General features: G+C 40.8%; 1 protein-coding gene across 1 annotated transcript in view; it reads right to left on the bottom strand.

Annotated features, from left to right (window-relative positions):
• Positions 1-25,260, bottom strand: part of NOC2L (NOC2 like nucleolar associated transcriptional repressor) — a 1,272,638-nt gene that overhangs the window by 814,873 nt on the left and 432,505 nt on the right. Inside the window, exon 6 of the mRNA XM_044063595.1 lies at positions 6,504-6,594. Within this exon, the coding sequence (XP_043919530.1) occupies positions 6,504-6,594 (91 nt within the window). The remainder of the gene's footprint in view (positions 1-6,503; positions 6,595-25,260) is intronic.

Here is a 25,260-nt window from a genome sequence, read left to right as displayed (position 1 = left end):
TGAAGACTTGTGGATCCAGTTTCCATTCGTGGGGATCCATGAGGTTTCTGCTTAGTTAGACTGCCAGAGTATTTGTTTTTCCTGGCAGGAATTGTGCTTGTAGGTGAACTTGAAAAGCCAATGCTGTGTCCCATAAGGTCATTGCTCGTCTGCAGGGGGGGGGTAAGAATGAGTATGTCCCTGTTTGTTTATGTACCACATGACCGTAGTGTTGTCTGTCTTTATCAGTAATTGTCCTGGATGAAGCAGGTCCTTGAAAGCTGTCAGGGCATTTTGAACAGCTAGCATCTCTTTTTGATTGATGTGAAGATGCATCTGGTTTGCAGGCCATGTGCCCTGAATACATTTTCCTGCCATATGGGCCCCCCAGGCATAATCTGATGCATCCGTTGTCAGTGTCTGTCTGGCTGTGGGTAAACTGAATGGGAGACCCTTGTTGTGGTGACAGGCTTCTGCCCACCATCGAAACTCCTGTTGTAGGCAGGGAATGAGTGCAATTACTGTCTCCAGGCTGTGGCAATGCTGAGTCCAAACACTTTTCAGATACCATTGTAGTTTCCTCATATGCATATGGAATTAGTAGAATGCAGGATGCCATGAAACCCAAGGCCTGCAGGATTTTCCTTGCAGATAAGTGGGTTTTTGTTGCCAATTTCATGAAGTAAGTAGTCAGTTGTTTTTGCTTGTCTGGCGTGAGATAAGCCATCTGGGCAGTTGTATTTAAGCTTGCACCCAGGAATATTATCTCTTGAGAGGGTACTAGAGTTTTGATTTCTTTTCGTTGACTGTGTACCCTAGGCATGTTAGAAGTCTTTTCACAAACGCCAGATGCTGTAGAAGAATGTCTTTGTTCTCTGCTTGAATTAGGCAGTCGTCCAAGTAGGGATATATTTGAATTCCTTTTTGTCTGCAAAACGCAATTACTGGTGCCGGGCATTTTGTGAAGACCCTGGGCGCAGTAGATAAGCCAAAGGGCAGTGCAGAGAATTGATAATGCATTGAGCCAGCTATGAATCTGAGGTATCTTCTGCAAGATTGTCTGATTGGGACATGCAGGTATGCCTATTTTAGGTCCAAAGTTACGAGCCAAGCCCTCTTGCCCAGCATGGGCAGTAGCTGCTGAAGAGTCAACATCTTGAATTTTGGAACTTCCAGAAACGTATTTAGTATAGACAGGTCCAGAATTGGTCTCCAGGTTTTGTCCTTCCTGGGTACTAGAAAAAGTCTGGAGTAAAATCCTTGCCCCTGCTCTTGTTGTGGTACTTGCTGAATGGCCCTCATGTCCATGAGGACTGTAATTTGTTTTTGTGCCTCTGCCCATTGATTGTGTGGCAGGTCTGGCATGCCCTTTGACCTTGGTAGAGTGTGAAAATGGAACCTGTAGCCTTGCGACACTATGTTCAGAACCCGTTTTGGGTAACCATTTGCCAATTTGATGAAAAAAGTGCTAGTTTTCCCCCTAAGGGGGCTGTCAAAAGAAAACTGCTTGGAACTGGTAGAGGAAAGTCATTGCGACTGTTTCCTGTAAGGCTGTGATTTGTCTTCTCCGCTTTTGGAGGTAGGAGCACCCCATTGTTTAGGTCTGTATGAGCCTTGGGGTTGAGATCTGCCTCTGGGACGTCTGTATCTGCCTCTTTGGGGTCTGTCAGAGATTGGAAAGGACCAATTTTTAGAAGGCCAGTTTCTGCTAAACCTGGGTGGCTGTACCTGTAAGAAATCCTTTATTGTCTGCATGGATTTTGCTTTATCCTCCATTTTTTTCAACACCTCTTCTGCTTTAGTACCAAACAAGGTATCATGCTGTAATGGTGCATCTAATAGTTTTGCTTTAACATGATCAGGCAGATTTTGTTCCTTTAACCAAGCATGCCTTCTAATAACAGAACCTGTAACAGCGGCCCTGCAAGAGGCCTCCAGTGAATCATAACCACATTGCAAAGTATGCTTTCCCACTTGTTCAGTTGCATGCAATAAATCCTGCAATTCTTTGTTCTCTGCACATTCAGTATTTGTCAACATTTTTTGTTTAAGTAGTGACATTAAATATTGCCGATATTTAAGCATATGAAATTGACAATTTAAAGCCCTTACAGCCAGGGTGGCAGAAGTGTAAACTTTTCCCCCATCTGTCTAGAGCCCTAGAATCCCTATCAGAGGGGACAGGGTTTTTTGCAGTGGAAGCTTTAACCCCCCCTTGGGACCCTGAGAAATAGTTTCTGGGTCTGCTGCGGGGTTTTTATATAAGAATTTATGAGAATCCGGGACCCTGTAGTATCTGCCTGGCTTAGCAGGTGCAGGGTGTAGAGAGTCAGGGGACAGTCCGGACTCTGAAAATACATCTACAATGTTTAGAACAGGTGGAATAGCTAGGGGTCTCTGTACTGAGGAAGAAGCAGGAAGTCTCTGAGCCTTTTCTTAGACCCAGAATAATCTTGGCTCTCCCAGTGGAAATGCTCCCACATAGTATGCAGTGTTTCCCCAAAAGAATAGTCCTCAGGAGGAGAGGCTGAAGGAATGGATTCTTCAGCATCAGAATCCTCATAGGGAAGCATGGGGTAATCCTGTTCAGAAGAGGAATCAGAGGAAATAGAAACCTGATCAGAAGAATCATACTGTGTCTCTTGCCTAGGCCTCTTATCAGGAGGTGAATGGGAGCCCCTGATCAAAGTAATTAGGTCTTCGGCCATTTTGAGCATCTGTTTTTTAGGCATGGAAGTCTGAATAGGAGAATGCTGTACTTGTTTCTTTGTCTTTAGTGCTTTAGTCTTTGTCTTTGAAGCTGAAGATGGCTTAACATATAGTTGTGTTGGTCTGAAGACACCCTCAGAAGCCGATGCCTGCTCAACGGCTCCGGACCCATCTGAGGGATTGATTTCAGAGTGTCCAATACCTTGAGTTTCCAGAGGCCCAGTCGGCTCCACGTGGGAGTTGGTAGCAGCCTGTGGCTCTGAGGTAGCGGGCGCCAGGGGCTGCGAAAGCACCTCACTGAGAACCGGTGACTGGCCTAGAAGAGGCTTCATTGTCGGTTTTGGACCTCGGATGCCTATCCTTGTCCTTGCGTTTTTTGTAAACTCCGGTTGTTGGCTGTTCCGCCAGCGTTATATAATTAAATCGTCAGCTAAAGTAATGGAATGCAAAATCGAACCGACACTTGATAGTGCGTTGGTTGAATCTAGCACAAAATCGACAGCTAGCAACGTTGTGATCAGGGCCTAGGCAAGGAATACAGTAAGAGTGAAAATCCTTATGAGGTATTTGCTTCCCACAAGAAATACAATTGTTAACTTTTTCTGACATCGGTCTGGAGCAAGAAAAAAGTTTCCCCAACGGGGTACTTAGCTTTAATGAAGACTTCGGTTCTGAAATTCAGATTTGAAAATCTCAAGAGTGGGCCAACCGGCACTTGCGAACTCCTTTTGCTTTGGGCACCGCGCGGCAAGAAAGACTGAAGAAAATGGCGTTGGCTGCATCTTTTATACCCCTGGCGCACTGACGTCAGGGAAGAGGCGACAGCAACCAAAGCCGGACCTAGACTTTGGAATTCTGGCCGACTGCGGGTGGCCTGCCAGCAGGATAACCCAAGAGTAATGACTGCAACAGTGAAACACAATGAACATCTAAGAAACAACACTCAAGAATGTACAGAACTCGCACCAAACGACAAAATCTACTCAGACTTGGTGAACACTGCCAACGTCTATGCAAATTTCACCTCTGAGAGGACTAATCAAAGCTCTATAATCCCCATAGCTCTATGCTCTATAATCCCCGTAGCTTGCCTTGATTTGGCCAAGACATTCAAGACCATCCCCAAGACAGCACAATTAATTGTGTTACAAGCAGATTCTTATGTAGTAAGATGAATAAAAAACTGGCTAAAAAAGACAGAACCCACACAAGGTGAGGGTGGCAAAGGCAGCGCCAGAGAACATGAAGGTGACCAGTAATGTCTAAAGATAGTTTTTATTCAATATTTACTTCTCTCACCTACAGACTAAAAACCAAGACCTATGGATAATAAGGGTCTATATTACATCACCGAACGCTTAAAAAAGCGAGCGGTGATTAATCGACTGTATGTAAGCAAAAGCTTACAGTATCTAACTGTCAGAACAGTGATTTTTTTCCAAGGAATAAATATCGCTGTTCCAACAAACAAAAAAAAAAAGAAAATACTTTAAAACATTACATTAAGTGGTGGGCTTCACCCCCACACCCCCCTTCTTATATATACCAACTCAGAGACTGCACTACAGTGCCGAAAACAGCAAAGTAACTAAGTGGCCAAGCAAATTCTTTCCCAGGGAAAGAATTTGCTTAAAAGCCGCTTCGATATTTTGCCTTTTCAGTCTTTTATGTTCGACCAAGACGCATTTGAAAGAATGCATCTTCGGTCTTGTAATAGGAACCCGATAATAAGGTCTGCAGATGACTGTGAACTAGGAATTACTGTAAAATCCCCTCTAACACGGAAGTCCTCCATCAGGAACTTGCACTTATAAATGGCTGGTGTACTGAAAATGGGCTTAAATACTAAAAAAAATGTAACACTATCACATCTGGCACACATACCATCATCCACCCGGCATACAGCGCTACCACCGCCTTACTTCAAAATGAAAATGTAGTTCAACATCTAGGAACTTGGGTTAATAACTCCCTCTCCTTTCACCACCACATAGCAACAGTTGTCAGGAAATCCTTTTACTTGTTGCAGCTGATCACCAAAGAAATACCATCCAGATCTAGAGAGATTATCTGCAGACAACACCCTTCGAGCCATCTGCAGACAACACCGTTCGAGCCATCTGCAGACAACACCGTTCGAGCCATCTGCAGACAACACCGTTCGAGCCATCTGCAGACAACACCGTTCGAGCCATCTGCAGACAACACCGCTCGAGCCATCTGCAGACAACACCGTTCGAGCCATCTGCAGACAACACCGTTCGAGCCATCTGCAGACAACACCGTTCGAGCCATCTGCAGACAACACCGTTCGAACCATCTGCAGACAACACCGTTCGAACCATCTGCAGACAACACCGTTCGAACCATCTGCAGACAGCACCGTTCAAGCCATCTGCAGACAACACCGTTCAAGCCATCTGCAGACAACACCGTTCAAGCCATCTGCAGACAACACTGATCAAACCATCTGCAGATAACACTGATCGAACAATCTGCAGACAACGCTGATCGAACAATCTGCAGACAACGCTGATCGAACAATCTGCAGACAACGCTGATCGAACCATCTGTAGACAACACGGATCGAACCATCTGTAGACAACACGGATCGAACCATCTGCATCCAACACTGATCGAACCACTTAGAGAATGCAATGCCACCTTTAGGATGTACCTTACCAGACATATCAAACACCTGGGAATACCTCAAATGTTAATAACAAACAGGATCATAAGCTTAAACTTTCTAAGCTTCCAGAAAATACTAGAGGCATTGTCCTTCTATGTGTCTTAAACACTCCTCAGGGAGACCTATGCCTTGCCTTCCATGCAATCAGGGACTCAGTAGTGCAGGATCTCTTGTACCTTTCATGAATCAAACAGTCTTACAAAGGCCAGAACAAGAGAAATAAACCTGAATTATCATAAACATGGCAAGGGGAGACAGAAAGATTTGTTACTCAGAATCTTCCTCACCACTGGAACTGACTCCCCCCACAGATAAATAGTGTAATGCACTTATCTTCTTTCAAACGGGACCTGGATAACTGGATGGGTACTCAAATTCGCCCTGGGTAAGATTGGCATAGCCTTCCTCAAGAAGAGAGGTACAGTCTAGGGTGGAAACTGGCAAGACAACTTGGTAGCAAAACACAGCAGCCTTGAACTTCCTGCAATCCCTAGGATAAAACCCACGGATAGAGGGAGTGCTTATTGTACATTTACACCAAGTCTTAGTAACTGCACAGATATGGATGCTTTCCAAGTGCAGGAGTGCCTGAAGATCAGGCATTTTTTTTTTTTTTTTTTTTTTTTTTTACTTAGACCTTAATGTGATCCAATTTTTGGACTGATATATTATTTATGTTGGATTGTAACTCCCTCAACTGGATACTACTTGAAAGGGCACTGAAAGTCAGCAAATGTTCTAGCCAGTACATAAAAGAAGCCTTGGAACAAAAAGCACAGGCCATCTTTAGTAAACCAAGCTGGGGTATCTTTCCAAAATTACACAAACAAGACCACCCTGGAATTACACCAGCTATTTATCCAATTACTGAAAGCAATTACCTTTTCTTTGCATCTAGGCTTGACTTAACCATAGTGAGCTAAATCTAGACCTTGGGACACCATTGTTTAGTACCATACAAAATGAGAAAAAGTAACAGCAGCAAGTTTTATCTTTTTAACTTTTAGAACAACTGAATTAAAAACTTTTTTTTATACAAAATATGATGTCACACATGTGTTTCATAAACTGCAATTATGATTAAATTAAAAAAACTGAGAAAAAGAAAAAAAAAATTATTTACTTATTTTTGTCTTTATCCGGATTCAGCTGAAGCAGTTTCTGTACAGCAACAAATAGGTCCTGAATGCAGAATATGATAAGCTTATTAAACACTGGAAAAAAAAGAAAATACGATTCTAAACATGCTGATATTAATCTGCTACAACACAACAGACAACACGAAGCTTGGAGATTGAAACTAGCTGAAATTTACTTCCCACACACAAAAAAATCTAACATTTGTATTTTAATGGGCACAGATGGGAACTCGCAATGCATAAATAACTTTATAAAATCTCTGTTATGCATTCCACACCAGAAGGTGGAAGTGCCATTACAAATACCAATAAAACAAATTGGTTCACGACTTGGAAGGCGGTGCTGGAAATCCAGAAGTAAAAAGACAAATAAAAACGCTGGTACTCCTCCTTCTGCTGAAGCAGAAAATAAAAGGCTTCTTATTGAATAAAAATCTCTTGTTTTATTGAAAAACAAACAATCACAACGTCAATCTCATCAAGCGCTTTCGCTCAGCGCGATGCTGAGCTTTTTCAAGATAAAATCACTTCAAACTTGCCACTCTTTATATACATTTAAAATTCAATCAATTATTCAATTAATTGGGAATAAGTATCTGTTTAACTCTTCATTTCCCTTTTCCTACAAGGCATGCTTTCAACCAGCCTTTGCAAAGTACAAACTGTTGCAATGTTAAGAAATGTAAAGTGCTACAGTAATCAATCGTTAGTATGTACATTAATTACCATTAAATATAAAAAAATAATAAATAAAATAAAACAATGTTATAGTGTCAACTTTGTATACTGCATTTATACATTTAATATTCAAACCTCCCATGCAACAATAGCAAAAGGAATAAATGCTGTACTACATTACCTAGTAAATTAATAACTAAAATTTAATTTATAAGACCTATTAATAATTTAATGCATCATAAAAAATGCTTCGTAAAGATACTTTAAATTAATCCTACGAGCGCTGTGGCTCTAAATTCATAATTTTGCCTTCCTTAACTTCAAGACGCTGCTAATGCTGCAAGCGTCATTTAGTCCTGGCCGCCTTCCTGCATCCAATCTCAACTGCCATGTTAATTCTTTATATTCCAAAAGGGACTCCCAATCACCTCCCCTGACATCTGCTTTTACTTGCTCTAAAATAATAAATTTAATCTCCATGTTGGGACAAAAAAGGGAATGCCTATAAAAGGCATTGGTTTCCTTTTTTTTTTTATTTATGTCATAGTGGTGTTCATAGATTCGTCTTCTTAAGGTTCTCTCAGTCTTTCCTATGTAAAAACTCTTGCATTTTGTGCATAAACCCAGATAGACAATAAATTTACCATTGCAATTATAGTAGCCCCTCGGTTGGCATAAAAATTTTCTTGATGGTAAGTATAATTTGTGTCCATTAAATATGGCTGGGCATTGTTTGCACATTCCGCACTTATATGTGCCTTCTTTTTTATTCCCATTAGATCCCATTTGTTTAGTCTGTTTCATTTCTAACATTTCTTTTATATTAGTACCCCTACGTCTAATAAATCTGGGAAACTCTGGGATCATACTGCCCAACCTATCGTCCAACCTCAAAATTGGCCAATATTTTCTTACACTGCTCTCTACAACATCAGAATCAATACCAAAGGTATGGATATATCCCTTTTGTTCTAAATTTTGCAGTCTATTGCCTACTTGGCAACTTGACGTATCCATATTGCCCAACAAGGGTGGATATTTTGTCCTCCTATTGGTAATAATTTCCGTCGCTAATTCCTCAACCAAAGAACTTGGATACCCTCTTTCAAAGAATCTTTCTTTCAAAAAATTAATTTCTTCCATGAAGAATTGTGATGTGTTGCACATTCTAGAGGCACGGATAAATTATCCCTTAACTATTCCTCTTTTTTGGTAATCAGGATGTTTACTTTGAAAGTGTAGGAATGCGTTCAAATAAGTGGGCTTCCTAAACACCCTAGAATTAAATCTATTGTTGACATTATCCTTAAACAAATGCACATCCAAATAATTTAAACTATCCAGGCTTAATGAGTGTGTAAAGGTTAAAAAGGAAGTGGTAGAATTAATATAGCCAATGAATTCTTGGATACTTGCCCTAGTACCACTCCATATAAGGCAAATATCATCAAGAAATCTGACATAATGCCTAATGTACCGTGACCACTCTGTGCCAAAGATGTAAGTGTATTCCCATTTATGCAACACTATGTTCGCATAAACAGTGGCACAAGCTGCCCCCATTGCAACACCCAGCTTTTGCCTGTAAAATTGGCCATTAAAGCATACAAAATTATTTTCCAAGACTAATTCCATAAGTTCCACCAGCAAATTGGTGGTGTTGGAAGCAAGCTTCGCTTCATTAACCAAAACGTCACTGAACCATTTCAATCCTGTGGAATGTGGTATACTAGGAAACAATTGTACAATATCTATAGTTACCAACAATAAATCTGGATGGTATTCTAGGGTTTGCAAACCCCTAAGAAAATCCCAAGAATCCCTGCAAATATACTTTAAAGAAGCTGTGAACTGCTTCAAAGTGTGATCTATAAATTTCCCAATAGGTTCTGTTATACTACCCTGTCCAGATACTATAGGTCTAAAATTTAAGGGATCCAAACCTTTGTGTGTTTTCGGGATACCAAATATTACAGGAATTCTTGGTTTGGCAACAGTTAAAAAATTGTATAATCTTTCGTTAAAGACTCCTTGCAAAAGATGGTCATATAAAATGAAACTAATTCTGGAATATGCCATATGTAACTCATTACTGGATACTTGTTCATATTGCTCTGGGTCCTGCAACATCAGGTTAATATACTGGGCATAGTCGGTGTTGTACATCAAAACTAAACCCCCCCCCCTTATCTGTTTTCATCGCCCTACAGTTGTTAGTTCTAAGATCTTTAATCAAATTCATCTCCTTCATACAGATGTTTTGGGGGTTATTGTTCTGTTTTTTTCTGTTAATCATCCTGATATCCTTTTCCATCACTTCTTCAAATATTTTTACTATTGGGTCCATAGGTGGATTGAATACACTCTTACGAGAAAGTTCCATACTTAGAGGGAATTCTCCTTTAAAATAAAGCATTAAATTCAATTGCCTACCGAACATTTTTAAATCTATTAATTCCTGCTCTAGTCTACTTGAGAATGCTGGCACGAAATGCAATCCTTTTGTAAATAGATCAAAGTGTTCTTTCCTCAAATTAATGTTGGTATAATTATAGACAGAAAAATTGTTTTCTGTTACCACTGTAACCTTACTTAAAACATCTATGCTAGTTACGGTGTCATTCATCACTAAAGAACTTCGAGCAGCTTGCAAGTCCTGACCTATTTGTTCCACCACCCCTGAGGAAATCTGTTCCCCCTTCCCCCCTCTCTGCTTGGGGGAAACAGAAAATCCTGATGGGATGTAACTCTTTCTTTCTCCGCAAACCTTTGATTGCTTCTCGGTGTCTCATAGGCCATCTCCGTCCTATAACTGCTGTTAAAATTTCCCTGTGCGCTATTATTATTGTAATTAAACTGCCTAGTTTTAATTGGTAGTGGGTAAGCCACCCCTTCATTGTATTCCTTTAAATCCCTCTCTAACTTATGAATCTTTCGATTCAAAATTCTCAAACAGTGCTGGTCAACCTCCTTGAAAATGTTGTCATAACCCCGTTTAACAGATATACATTTTTCATCATTAATCAAACTGTTATTTAAAACATTCAAATCATTCAATAGGGTATCCGCTCTTGTTTCGTATTCTGCTACCATGACCTCCAACATTTCTATACCTGCACGGTTAAATACATCACATAATTTTTTGTAATAGTTAGAGTCTTTTTGCACATTGCTGGGAAACTTAAAACATCTTAATCCCTTCGGTATTCTTCCCACTTTAACACATTCTTTTAGATGGTCTATTTCTAACTGGTTTGCTTTAAAAGAATAAAGCTTGTCACGGAGAATGTTAAAATCTTTCTCTATACCAGAGTTATTGCTAAAATTGCTGTTGGAATTGACAGTACCTTGCCGGAACCAAAACTGCTGACCGGCCCATGCTCCAAAGTCAAAACGCTTCTCCTGCGTTCCGGTTTCATTTGATAGCACATTACTATCTTTATTGTCGTCGTTACCATCTTGCTTTGTGCTTGCCTGCTGTCTGCAGGTTCCAAAACGAGCACCACTGCCAGTCCGCTCATTGTGAGCGGAGGTACATCTTCTCTTCCGCTCCAAACCCTGTTGCTGGTTACCTGGAAAAGCCGCTGGTTGCTCAACTCCACTATTATTGAGCATTCTAGTCAACTGAGTTAACATGTCTAATACTTGGTTGAACTCCGCCCTAGTGACCGGTGTACTATCTTCTCCCGGTCTAAGCAACTGGGGAGTGTCGGAGAAAGTACTCTGTGCCCCTTCTTCCGCCATGGAGCCAAAAAAAACCACAAAGAAAAAACTGCCAAAAGGGAACAAGCGCCAATAAAACAAATTGGTCCACGACTTGGAAGGCGGTGCTGGAAATCCAGAAGTAAAAAGACAAATAAAAACGCTGGTACTCCTCCTTCTGCTGAAGCAGAAAATAAAAGGCTTCTTATTGAATAAAAATCTCTTGTTTTATTGAAAAACAATCACAACGTCAATCTCATCAAGCGCGATGCTCAGCTTTTTCAAGATAAAATCACTTCAAACTTGCCACTCTTTATATACATTTAAAATTCAATCAATTATTCAATTAATTGGGAAGAAGTATCTGTTTAACTCTTCATTTCCCTTTTCCTACAAGGCATGCTTTCAACCAGCCTTTGCAAAGTACAAACTGTTGCAATGTTAAGAAATGTAAAGTAATTACAATTACTTTTTACCATTACAAATACACTGTAGTAGTAACATCAGTGTCCAGCTACAAAGGACATTCATTGACTGGTAAACTTTTATGTTCAGTCTTGCTCTTTCTGAATACAGTGGTTGACTTTTGATATTCTGTTCAGAAACAGCACACATCTAATCATTTTCACATGGGATCATTATGTAAAAAACTAAAACTACTAGAAGCACAACTGTGATGCCCCTGCACTGCCCCAATAATCTAGGAGGCTAAATCCTCATCACTAGCCCCAGTGAGGGACGTGCACATTGGAAGGATGACAAGTACACACACAGTTAAGTACAATTTCCCTTAAGAGCACACAAAGATCACAGTCAGTCAGTCTAGGGCTGGTTTTCTCTCTCTTTCTCCAGATCCCCAATACGACTCCCCACTGGCACAGCTATAGGGTTAAGATCTCAGCCGAGCGATCAAGCCAAAACCTCCAGCACCCTTTCTGTCCAACATGTGCTTCATGTCCCTGCCCAAGTAGCTGACGCACACACTTTGAGATTTGATTTATATACAAACACACACACTCTTGGAAAAGGCTGGCACTGGTTTACTAGCTATGCCCCCTTCTGCCCAGACTAAAAGGTAGTTATCACTGCCACCAACCAGCTCTTTATCAGCTACTATAAGGTCCTTAACAAAGGGTGATCAATTCTACTGTGTAATATTACTATTATCCAAATGGTAAGTCTGACCAAGACCCCGGGGATCACGTTAATCGCCCTGCTAGACAGGGGTCCAGGGAAGTAAATACTGTGGGAAGAAATGGCCAGGGAATTGTTATGGCTAGGCTTGTATAGGCCCTATGGCTGATAGCCTAGTACCAACCTATGAACGTATAAGGCTATTGGAATGGCCTATACAGTGTCACCAAATACGTATGCAAGTATTCTAGGAGCTTAATTATCTCTAAACAAACCAGCCACAATTAAAAGGTTTAAATATATTTAATAATAAACAATCAAAGAACAAGACAATATTCAATCACTCAGCACAGTGACTACAGAGTTCAGAATCACAGAAAATATTTTAAAACAGCATTGCAGGACAGTCTCAAATAAACAGAAAACATTTAAACTAATATTCACTATATTCCTACCTATACCTAAAAGAAATCATTTTAATCTAGTTACTTACTATTAGCAAGGCAACCACTGATGAGAGGATGTAGTCAGATCCAAAGACAAATACAAAACACACAGACTCGCTCTCTGGGATAGTTCTTAAATTAATAATACACATTACTGCTGAGTTAGCTGGGATGACATCACTATCACCTGGCGTCAGTTCCCAGGCTAACAGAAACTTAGAATTTAGCACCTCTGAGTCAGAGGTACATATCTCTCAGAAGTTTGCCTAGAACTGGAAGTCGTAAAACAGTTAAACACTTTTACATTTGAAACCTAGTAAATATTTCTGTTTTCAGACAATAGGAAAACTTCTAACTTTACAAATTGTGTCTGCTTGCTGCACTGAAACTAACTTTTTTATAGCCCATTGTAAAAAACAACTCATTACAGCCGAGTGACATCTCCAGGCATTTCTGCAGTTGTCTCCTACTGCACCTCTAGGTGTCAAATATTGCCTGTTCATATTTGCATTAATAATTCCAAAACCATGCTACATACAAGGTATCAGAATATTTCATCTTGAAGCATACATGATGTCAAACACAACTGTATTGATATATGACCTCTGTCAATTAGAATTTGTTAGAACTGCAAGGTGATAACTACATTTTTTAAAGGCTGAAGCCACACCCACTAGGAGTTAAAGGTACACACTTAATAGAGCTCTACTGGAGGGAATGAGTTTACTTATTTTTCTGAAGTCTTGCAAGTTAACTCTGTATGTTCCAACTTCTGCTATTAATATAGTTTATATACATTTCTTTTCTTTTCCAGTAGGGTACACTGTGGTTACATTCTTGAAGCTCAGTACATGACATACAGTTCAACACACTTCTGCACTAATAGTTTAATATCAACATAACATATAGTTCTCTTTCATTTGTAAGACAAGCCTATGGATCATATTAATATTCACAAATGACATATGACCATTTACAAAATTCCAAATAGATGGGCTGGCAGGGTCATATTTCTATATAAATCATATTAATATTTTCAAGTGACATTAATTATTTACAACATTCCAGCTAGCTGGGTTGGCAGCATTTTGGTTTGTCACAACAAAATATTTTAAAGTAATCAGAAAAAGGAAAATATACTATTAAATAAACATACTTAGTTTTTTTGCTAGATATGGCATATCCACTACATACACACTAAGTAATAAACATACAACAATTTGTTGAACAGGTAGGTGGGCTGGCCGACTGCCCCTTTTCAGCAATGAGCCGGTGGTGACAACCTCTGATGACAGAAGCTTTATTTAGGACTCCAAACTGAAACTGATAAGACAAACTGCCTCTAGACATACTATCTTCCTTTCCCACACCAGTCTCTATCCTTCACAGTCAAGAGACATTAACCATTAAGAATAAAATATACACAATGGCCAGATATGCACAAACAAAGCACATGCACCCAAACATGAAGTAAAAAATAATCTGTCCCAAAAGTGATAAAAAAACTCCACACTTTTCTTTATTATTGTTTTGATTCAAATACCATTCTTCATAACTTTCAGTAGAAGGGGTCAAGCTTATTTTTTCATTTAAGCAGTCAACCATCAGATTATTTTGCTGCTGACCACAATTCTTTTATGCTGCAAATCTCAAGGCACTGTTTCTTCTCTGAAACCAAACAAACTTGGTGGGCCTTAACAGTCATTAAAGACATATGACAGGAGCATGTGTCTAGATAAGTCCGTAAAAAAAACCCTGAAAACTAGGGTCAAGAAACATGGTATCAACTCCATTTGCTTAGGAAAAAGTTTACTCTGCTAGGGTAGTGCACAGAAAGTATACTTAGTACAGCTAAGTAAAATCTTACCATAACGGTAGATGTCTTTCTGTTCACTGTTGCTGTATTCACGACATTAGGGATCCCTGCCTTCCATTTCACTGTTGCAGTATTTATAACATTAGGGTTAGTGTCAAAGCTCAAGAAAAAACTTGAGAGGAGGAAGGACCAACACAGCCCTCTAGGAACCCATGAAAGATGGCCCTATCAAAAGCAGCTCTAGCACTGGAGATCCCATCCAACTTGTAGTGCTAGGTAAATGTATGCACAAAAGTCCAGGTAGCTGCCTCAGAATAGAGTTAGTATCCAAACCCTTGAAAAAAGCACCAGAACAAGCCACAGTTCTAGTAGAATGAGCCTTAACAGAAGAAAGGCTCTTACCATGAAAGGCGTAACAAAAGAAATTAGCTTTAGAGATCAAAGAAGAAATAGTTTGCTTGGACACAGCTAATCCTAAGGACCTAGAATGAAAGGAAACAAAGAGCTTAGCAGATTTCCTAATAGTCTTAGTCTTATCCAAATAAAATTTGAGTTGGTTATGTATATCCAAAGTCTGCAGCACCTTCTCACTAGCAGATTGTGGAGAAGAGAAAAAAGTGGGCAAATTAATAGACTGATTAAGGGACAACTCATTCACCACCTTGGGCATAAAAGAAGGATTAATACACAAGGATACCCTGTTCTTATGAAACGCCAAAAAAAGAAGACAAGCCATAAGGGCTTGAAGCTCAGACACCCACCTGGCAGAAGTACGTGCTAACAAAAGTACAGTCTTCCAAGTGCAATGTCGCAAGGAAGCTGAAACAGCAGGTTCAAAAGAAGCCTGAATCAAATTCTCCAAAACAAAATTAAGATCCCAGGGAGGAGGAACAGGTTGCCTGGGATGCCTATGAAGGACGGCTTTAAGGAACTGTTTAAATTCAAATCTATAAGCTAAACTCTCTCTCCTGCCCTCTACCCGGCTGCTGTGTACCCTGCTCGTGTGCTTGTCCAACTCCTGGGACCCAGTACATCCCTGTACTAAATCTCCAGAACCTCACCCCACTGGAAGCCTCACCAAATTTGTCCGAACTAGGACTTCACATATCAGCTCCCAGAAAATACAGTCCACTACTACATTGTGAAACCTGGGACCCAGTACATCCCTGTACTAAATCTCCAGAACCTCACCCCACTGGAAGCCTCACAAAATTTGTCCGAACTAGGACTTCACATATCAGCTCCCAGAAAATACAGTCCACTACTAGATTGTGAAACCTGGGACCCAGTACATCCCTGTACTAAATCTCCAGAACCTCACCCCACTGGAAGCCTCACCAAATTTGTCGAACTAGGACTTCACATATCAGCTCCCAGAAAATACAGTCCACTACTAGATTGTGAAACCTGGGACCCAGTACATCCCTGTACTAAATCTCCAGAACCTCACCCCACTGGAAGCCTCACCAAATTTGTCCGAACTAGGACTTCACATATCAGCTCCCAGAAAATACAGTCCACTACTAGATTGTGAAACCTGGGACCCAGTACATCCCTGTACTAAATCTCCAGAACCTCACCCCACTGGAAGCCTCACAAAATTTGTCCGAACTAGGACTTCACATATCAGCTCCCAGAAAATACAGTCCACTACTAGATTGTGAAACCTGGGACCCAGTACATCCCTGTACTAAATCTCCAGAACCTCACCCCACTGGAAGCCTCACCAAATTTGTCCGAACTAGGACTTCACATATCAGCTCCCAGAAAATACAGTCCACTACTAGATTGTGAAACCTGGGACCCAGTACATCCCTGTACTAAATCTCCAGAACCTCACCCCACTGGAAGCCTCACCAAATTTGTCCGAACTAGGACTTCACATATCAGCTCCCAGAAAATACAGTCCACTACTAGATTGTGAAACCTGGGACCCAGTACATCCCTGTACTAAATCTCCAGAACCTCACCCCACTGGAAGCCTCACCAAATTTGTCCGAACTAGGACTTCACATATCAGCTCCCAGAAAATACAGTCCACTACTAGATTGTGAAAGTATGTACTGCAACATATTCTAGAACTTCGAGTTTATCTTAAAGTGTATTGACACTGCTAAATTACACAAGTTTCCTAAGCAGGACAGCCAGCAGCCAAACACCCACCCCACCTATTCTAATTCTATGGTCTCTTAAATAAACCCCTACATCCAGCCTCTCATTCCCTTATCAGTAGTAGCATACCCCCCCTCTCCATTAGCCTGTCACCCTTGCAAGTGTATCTTTGGTGCTGTACAGTGACTAGCCAGTAAGTGACGCCTCTCCACGAACTCTCTGCACATCTACTCCTATACCTATGCGCTGTACCATACCTCCCCATCTCGTTTTCTTAGTCAATACCTCTCTTTAACTCACTCTGTTACCTTCTCTTATTGTCCTGGGCTATCTTTAACACTCCTACTCTATTGCTACCCTTACTTACCTCCTGCTACTCTTTTAACTCACTCCTTTACTTTCTCACTTGTGACTTACCTGCTAAACCTACCTTCTCTACAGATTGTCTTCCTTGAAAGTCCACTCTTTTGTCTCTACCGCTCCGCCTCTGGCTCACTTCGCCCCTACCCTGCCCCAATTTCCACCCCCCCCCAGTATTCCTCCATTTATTCCTCCTCAGGACACACCCCCCACTCTAAATTACTCCAATCACACCCCTCCCTTCATCACCACACCCACTCACTACTTCTTACAACTAACCCACTACTACCTCAACTCCCTCATACCATACTAACTAAAACCTCTAACTAAATCTTCACCTAACATACCCTTCAACACCTCCTTCCAACTTTAATCTCTCACCTCTATAACTATTTACTCCTACCTTATCATGCCCTACCAGTTACATATACCAATACTTACCTTACTCTTATCAGCTCTATCTATTACTTATCTCCTCACACACTATGAACAACTCCTTCACTATAAACTCCACATCCCTTCCAAACATTCTTCTACACCTTCTATAACAAAACTCCCTAACTTCCAAACTACTATTTTTAAACCCAGTTATCTAATTGCTAAATTTCACAGACTAAAACACATCAAATACAGTAATCTAAAAACTAAACATATAGTTAACTTTTACTGTAAACTTCTCCAACCTAAGTACTTTATATTTCTCCACTCCCTGACAGATGGAGACATTCATCCTAATCCTGGGCCAACACCTATCCCTATCACTGAAAATAGTCCCCAAGCTACAATTCCCACTTTTCCTATCATCAAACCACCCAATTCACTATCCATTGCTCATCTTAACATACGAAGCATGTGCAATAAAATCCCTCATGTACATGCCCTTCTTGATGTCCACCAATTTGATATCCTTTGCCTATCGGAAACTTGGCTAAAACCTTCAATAAAAGACAACAAAATGATTCCTCCAGGCTATAGTATTATTCGGTTAGATCGCACATCCAAAAAAGGAGGAGGGGTAGCAATTCTCTATAAAGCACACATACAACTAAGTACTGTAAATCTTAACCTATCTTTAGACTCTACCGCTGAAATAGTTATCTCAAAATTCCAGCTTAACAGACATAAAGCCATAAATATCATCTGCGTCTATCTTCCCCCAGGCAATAACATTGCTACTCTAGAACACATACTCAATGGGCTTTCTTCTCAGCTCCCACAAGAAACCATAGTCCTAGGAGACTTTAACATTGATTGGAATTCTTGTAGCAGTTCAAACCCTACCAACCACATTAACTTTTATGGCTTCTCACAAGCTATTAACTCCCCCACCAGAATTAACAAACTGAACAATAAAGAAAGCATCTTGGATTGGATTCTGACTAATAGTCCTCACCACACATACATAACAGGAACACTCCCAGATGATCTTAGTGACCACCTGCTAACATACATAATCAGACATAAAACCAACCCAACCTTCCCTAACACTATCAGAACAGTTCGCTCCAAAAAGCATTTTATCCCTGAGCTTTTCGACATAGAACTTAAGCAATGTAATTGGTCACCATTAAAATCCCTCCCAATTAACAAAGCAGTTGAATACTTCAACTCAACATTTCTAACGATCCTTGATCATCACGCCCCAATACGCTGTACAAGAAATAAAACTAAACCTGCTCCTTGGCTCTCAAACAATACCAGGCAACTAATCATTCATAGAAACAAATCTTGGGCTAAATGGCGAACTACTAAGAACTCTACAGATCATCTAACCTTCAGACAGCAAAGAAATAACACTAAAAAAGCCATCCTACTAGATAAAAAGAACTACTATCTCCACCCTACAACAATCCTCCCTCAAGGAACCTCAGAAGTTTTGGTCTACTATTAATACAATTCTTTATCCAGGTGCAACTATTACCCCCATCCCCTCAGGTGCTAATCCTGAAAACTCAACTGAAACAGCAAATGCCTTTAACTCTTTCTTTACCAATACTATCCAAACTCTGGCTAGCCAACTTTCCCCCAATATCTCACAACTACAAACTTCCACCTCCAAGTCACCCCCAGTATTCAAGTTAGAACCAGTACCAACATCATATATTCGATCCCTTCTCCAAAAGCTAAAAGCAACAACCCCCTCTGCTGATAAACTCCCAGCTGAATTCCTGCAAATAGCATCTAAAGCCATAGCTTATCCCATCTCCATATTGATAAATCGAACCATATACGAAGGTATTATCCCATCCATCTGGAAAGTTTCTCATATTATCCCATTACACAAAGGTGGTAGCTCCAACGACACGTCCAACTATCGTCCTATAGCCCTGCTCTCTCCACTTGCAAAAATAATGGAAAAGTGTGTCCACAAACAGCTAATGAACCATCTTCTCTATCACAACCTACTAGCTAACTGTCAACATGGATTTAGACCTTTCCATAGTACCTCTTCTGCCTTGCTTTCCTTCACTAACTGTATCAACGAGAACCGCAACAAAAATATCCTCTCCTCAGCAGTCTTTGTTGATTTATCAAAAGCTTTTGACATGGTTAATCACCAAATCCTTCTTCACATCCTAAAGTCCTACTCACTGAATCCACTTTCAATGAACTGGTTCACATCCTATCTAGATAACAGACAGCAGGCTGTACTCTGGCAAAATAGACTATCAAACCTTCTGCCCATTACATTAGGTGTTCCACAAGGATCCATTTTAGGCCCTCTCTTGTTTTCCATCTACATCAATGACCTCCACTTAGCCATCCCTCTCTCCATATGTATTCAATATGCAGACGACTCTACTATAGTCTGTGCAGCCACCTCTCAAGCTGAACTTCAGGCTCATACACAAAAAGCTTTTAATATAGTAGAGAACTGGTTCTCTGACCGCTGCCTCCTACTAAACCCTAACAAAACTAAACTTTTACTCTTTACACCAACCCAAAAGACTACCCCCGTACACTTCAGTATCACATCAAATAATGGCACCCTTATTTCTCCTGATCTAACCACTAAACTGTTAGGAATCACAATTGACAACAATCTCAACTTTGATACCCACATTAATGCCACAGTAAAATCAGTTAACCATAAATTAGGATCCCTCTACAGAATTAAACCTTTTCTTACACCACTGGCCAGGTCCACTATAGCTAGAACTCATTTACTCTCAACTCTTCTTTATGCCTCTCCCATTTACACCAACCTCTCTAAAAAGAACCTTCACAAACTAGCTACATCCTATAATAACATTGCCAGGTTCGCTACAACCTCCCCTTTTAGAACTCATCACTGTCTTAATCTGAAACAACTAGGCTGGTTAGAATTTCTTAATCAGATACAATTTCTGCAACTTACAATAACATACAAGGCCCTTTATCAACCCCATTATACTCCTACACTCTCTAGCTTCATTATACCATACAGTAATCTCAAAAATTTACGCTCCTCTTAACAAAATGCTTATGCAAATTACTAAATCTAAAAACTTAGCAGGTGATTCCTTGTTCTTTAACTCTGTCGGAAAAGTATAGAATCAATTACCACCCGACCTTACATCTCTGTCCTCTCTCCCACTTTTTAAAAGAAATCTAAAGCTATATTTCAATAATCACTGGTTATGCCCATGTTCTAACCCTGACTAACATTCTCTTGACTCTAATAAGGTTCTAATAGGAGAAAGGTAAAAGATTAGATTACTTATATACCATTTTCTCTCACATAGAAATAAGTGTTACTAGTACATCCTTCTAAAACTTGCTTCCAGTATTTACATACTACTATTTTTTATATTCTTTTACAATTTCTTTAGCATACATGTTTAGGCTAAATTTGTTGCAGTATAAATCTGCCTTAATCATATAATTATTGATGTATAAAACTGCTTCTATACTATTCTCTATTAATTGTTTGTATAAATATTGCTGTATAAAAATGTTTTTATGTTATTCTCTATTAATTGTATGTTTTTTCCTGGAGCTTTTCTCCCCGGGCCTCTACTGAAAATGGACATGTATCCAGTTAGACTAGCCCAGTCAACAAATGTAAAAATAAAATAAAAAATAAAAATAAAGGAGGAGATACAGGCAGACAAGCAGAGACAGCTGACAAGTGGGCCTTAACATAAGAATAAGTCAACCCAGCATTGAGCAATTCACACAGATACGAACGAACCAATAAACATCCACAGAAAGTGGATCCAGGTTATGAGAAAGACACCAAACAGAAAATCTCTTCCATTTGGATAAGTAGGACTTCCTAGTATTGGGTTTCCTGGCCTCCTGTAGGACTCTAATCACATCCTCAGAAAAAAAGGTGTCTGTGGAATCAAAATTCTATCACTCACAGTGTCAGCTGAACAGTGGACAGGTGGGGATGGATGAGAGATCCCTTGTCCTGTGTGAGTAGGTCCACCCTGTGAGGTAACCTGTGATGACTGCCCTTGGCTAAATGCAGAAGAGGGAACCAATGGTGATTCAGTCAAAAGGGAGCCAACGACAAGATTTGGGGAGCATTCTGTTGAATACTGAACAGGATTTTTGGAATGAGGAGAATGGAAGGGAAAGCGCAGAGAAACCTCCCCTTCCAAGAAAAAGATACGGCATCCACCTTCCAAACCAGAGGACCTGGGACTCTGGTACAAAATAAAGGAAGTTGTCTTTTCAGAGGGAGGCAAAAAGATCTACTTGAGGAGAACCTCACTGGTGGATAATGTCCAGAAACACATCCCTGTGAAGTATCCATTCGTGGAATTGAGTTAAGGATTTGCTTAGTGTGTCAGCCACAATATTTTGACCTGAGGGAATGTAAACTGGCTGAAGAGTCACTTGATAGTGGATAGCAAAATCCCACACTAGGAGTGCTAACTGGCACTGTGGTATTATCTGGAAACACCTTCGGAGGTCCTGAGGAGAAAAGAGAATGAAAAGCCTGAAGTGCAGCAGAAGAGCTCTCATCTCTCCAACACTGAAGTGCTCTTTCTGTTGAAGATGCAATCACATCCCCTCCACCTTCAGAGAGCCAAAAGCTGCTCCCAATTCCACATCTGAAGCATCTGTGAACAGCTCCTGAGAGGGAATAGGAGGAAGAAAGGGGGGACCCCGGATTTAGAGAACTGCTGGATCCACCAGTGAAGTAGCTTCCTGAGACAAGACAGAAGAGGAACTACAAATTCTAGGGGATGTGCAAGTTGAAGCCAAAGTGAACACAGAAACTTTCTCATGTGGAGTTTAGCCAGAGAGCATTGGGATGGTGGATGCCATGAATCCCAGAGCTCTCAGAAATTCCCTGGCTATTACAGGGGACAGAGGAAGAAGTATATGAAAGAAGGAAATGAGTGTTAAGACCTTGGGAGGAGGCAGGGATGCCAACATAGACGCAGTCTGTATCCTGCACCCCAGAAAAAACATGGTCATGAGAAGGAGTCAGAAAAGACTTTTAGAAATTTACTGTGAACCCCAGGCTTTGCAGAAGAGGAATGTCAAAATAAAGATTTTGCAACAGGATCTCTGGAGGGGATTCCTGAAACAGAAGGTTGTCCAAGTTAAGCAAGACTTGGATCCTAGCCTTACCATGGTCCTGCTATATTTATCAAAGGGCAGTAACTGGGGAGAAGGAAGCAACTGAGACGGCTTGTCAGAAGCTACAGACACCACAGAGGAGTTAGCACAAAACAATTGCAGTCCTCAGGCACCCTAGAGAATCTATCAGGTTTCTTGGGAGTAGGGGCCTGAGTGGCTGGAGCCTTAAAAGCATTAGAAAATGCATCCAATAAGGCAGCCAGAATGGGAGGAATAGCCCTAGGCCTTGGAGAGTCCATCTGCAGCAACTCACAGTGCCTTTTTTGTACCTCAGAAACCTGAGCATAATCCCATTTAAAAAACTCCATCATCCTTCAGATTGTGTCATCAAAAGAAATCTCTTCAAAGGGAGTATCAGGATTAGTAGACTCCTCTTCCTCTGAGCCACAATCTAAAGGAGCGGGAATCTGAGAAGAGTAAGCAATGCATTCCTCATCTGAATCCAGCTCTTCCTCAGAAGAATCCTGTTAACTGGGACTTTTAAGAGGAGAAGAGGACCAAGGGGGAGCTGAAACAGAAACTCCCTGTGGAGGTTTCAATGTCGTCAAAGCACTACACAAACCTTGAGTAAAGGGCACTGCCACTCACTCCGAGGGGCCATTGGAGCAGCAGGATTGTGCTTAATCTTTTGCTTTTTCTTCAATGGGACATCCACCTGACAAATTCAATGATGGCAGCAGGGACTTCTCTGACTAATATCGGAGAAACAGCCCTAGGCCCCTTGGAGATAATCAGCCATGGTTCCCCCTGAACATCTGAAACAGACATCTGCAATGCCGTTTCATGACATGCTTAAAGTCGGATCCCCACTGGCCTCCAACCCGGTCGCAGCACAGGAATCCAATGATAAAGCTAGGCAAACATCCGGGCATTCAGTCGCCTCAGGAGAGATGTGTGGCAAAGGCTGAACAGCAGAAGATTCCGGCCTAGGTTTTTGGCCTCCTCCTTCACTGATGGGTGTCCCTCGACGCGAGAAGTTCCCTCATCATATCTTTCATGAGAAGCTTAAGAAGCTGATTCTCAGAATAAAGTGCCAAAGAAGAGAGTCAACTATGCAGGGTTTTAGGTACAAAACCCTAACAGATGGCACAAGATATATGATCATATGAGGCGACAAGGCAAAACAGACACTCTTTATGGTAGCCTTTATGGGAACTCTGTCTCCTACACTGGTATTTACCCTTCTTGAATGACATGAAACCCCACAAGCAACAAAAAGAAAGAGATAAGTGAATAGAAACTCCAATGGGGCACTCATCTGCAACAGCTCAGTGAAGCCAGCAATGGAAATGGCATTCAGAGTGACTACCAAGAGATGGTGTTTGGACTGGTGGCAAATAGGCTCTGAGGAAGGTATGTCCATATGTCACCTTTATGCCCTACACTATGGGAGGAGCATGTGTGTGATGTATGGTGTACCTTAAAGTAACCTAAGGCTTTGACATACTGGCCAGAAGTCGGGCTGCCCTTGGCAAGGGTTCCCTAATGTTATGAACATTGCATCAGTGAAATGGAAGGACATATCAGAATTCTGGACTGCCCAAGGACAGATCTGAATTTAATTTGTTCTCCATATTGGTGAAGTGCACTGTCCAAAAGGAATCACTCTATCAGAAACTGCTTTAAATGATGCAATAATAAACAGAACTACCTTTAAAGAGGCATCTTCACTTAGGTAGTAAAATATCAGTCACTTGTTCCACTTTTACGTTTACTTCATGAATAGTCTGTACTGTGGCTTGACTTATGCTAAATGCTAAAAAGTATGAATCAACTGCCTGGTAAGGTCTACAATCTCCATCTAGCTATGCACAGTCTCCTATGCCTGTATTGCCAGTATGCACAGGATGCAACTACTGGCACCCTCCCTCACTTGTTAATGTAATACATTACAGTGGTCTTGTCCAGAAGGATTTGGACGGTACCCAATGCCCAGATCGGTTTTGAAAATGTTCACTGCTAAGATGACTGCCATCACTGCTTTCACATTTATATGTTTCTTTCTTAAGTTTCTGTACCAATTGTTCTTGGACTTTGAAAGACCCTAAACATGCACCTCAGGCTAAATTTGAAGAGTCCACACTGAGCAGCTGGGTTCCCTGAGCTAGTCTGAAGGGTAATCTTAAGTAGAGCTGTACCTGCATCTTCCACTGCAAAAGCACTCTTACTATGTAAGGCAGGAAAGGGATAAAGAATGCCAGTGGTCAAGAATGCTGACAACATGTGTTCCTCAGGTACCACTGTAGTTTTCTGATAAACTTGCCAATGAAACCATGAGAATGCACAGTGGCATGTACCCAAAGAACCTTTAAAAAAATATTTTACTGGAGTATTGCCTTTCTCCAGGGCTTTCAAAGATAAGGGATAGACAGGCAGAATCTTGTCATTGGAAAGAAATGCATCCTGCTGTTCAGAGTCCAGCAGTACCCCCAGAAACACCACTTTTTTTGATAGATCAAGTTCAACTTTGGGAGACTGAAGGGGAGTGGGGGTGGTGTTCAGTCTATAAGGATAGGGTGCATTCTTAAGGTTTCTAAATCTCATGAAGATTTTGGTACCCATAGTCTTGGACAACAACTAAATTGTTTTCACCAAAGAACAGCAACACAGATCTCAAAGGTGGCACTCACGTGCCAGTTTTAGGCAGTGCTGAGGTCAGTTAACACTTCACTGGTACTTTTAAAAAGCAGGTGTATATCCCTGTGTATACCAGCTGTAGCTGTTAAACAATCAGTATGCATTTCAAATATACTGTCAGATTTCTTACTTTGTAATTATTTGGTAAGATGTCTAATGCTCTCTCTGTACCGGATTTGATAAATTCCTCCCTGTTTCTCTACCTTGGGAAATTTAGGTGACAGACAGCCAAGAACAGCGGCCCAGAACTGACTAAAATACTAACAGCTGTGCTAA

This window comes from Protopterus annectens, chromosome 2.part1 (assembly GCF_019279795.1).
Source record: "Protopterus annectens isolate FY-2018-M chromosome 2.part1, PAN1.0, whole genome shotgun sequence".
NCBI lineage: Eukaryota > Metazoa > Chordata > Ceratodontiformes > Protopteridae > Protopterus > Protopterus annectens.
Note: the sequence above shows the minus strand (reverse complement) of the source record. Positions and strands in the feature narration are given on the sequence as shown.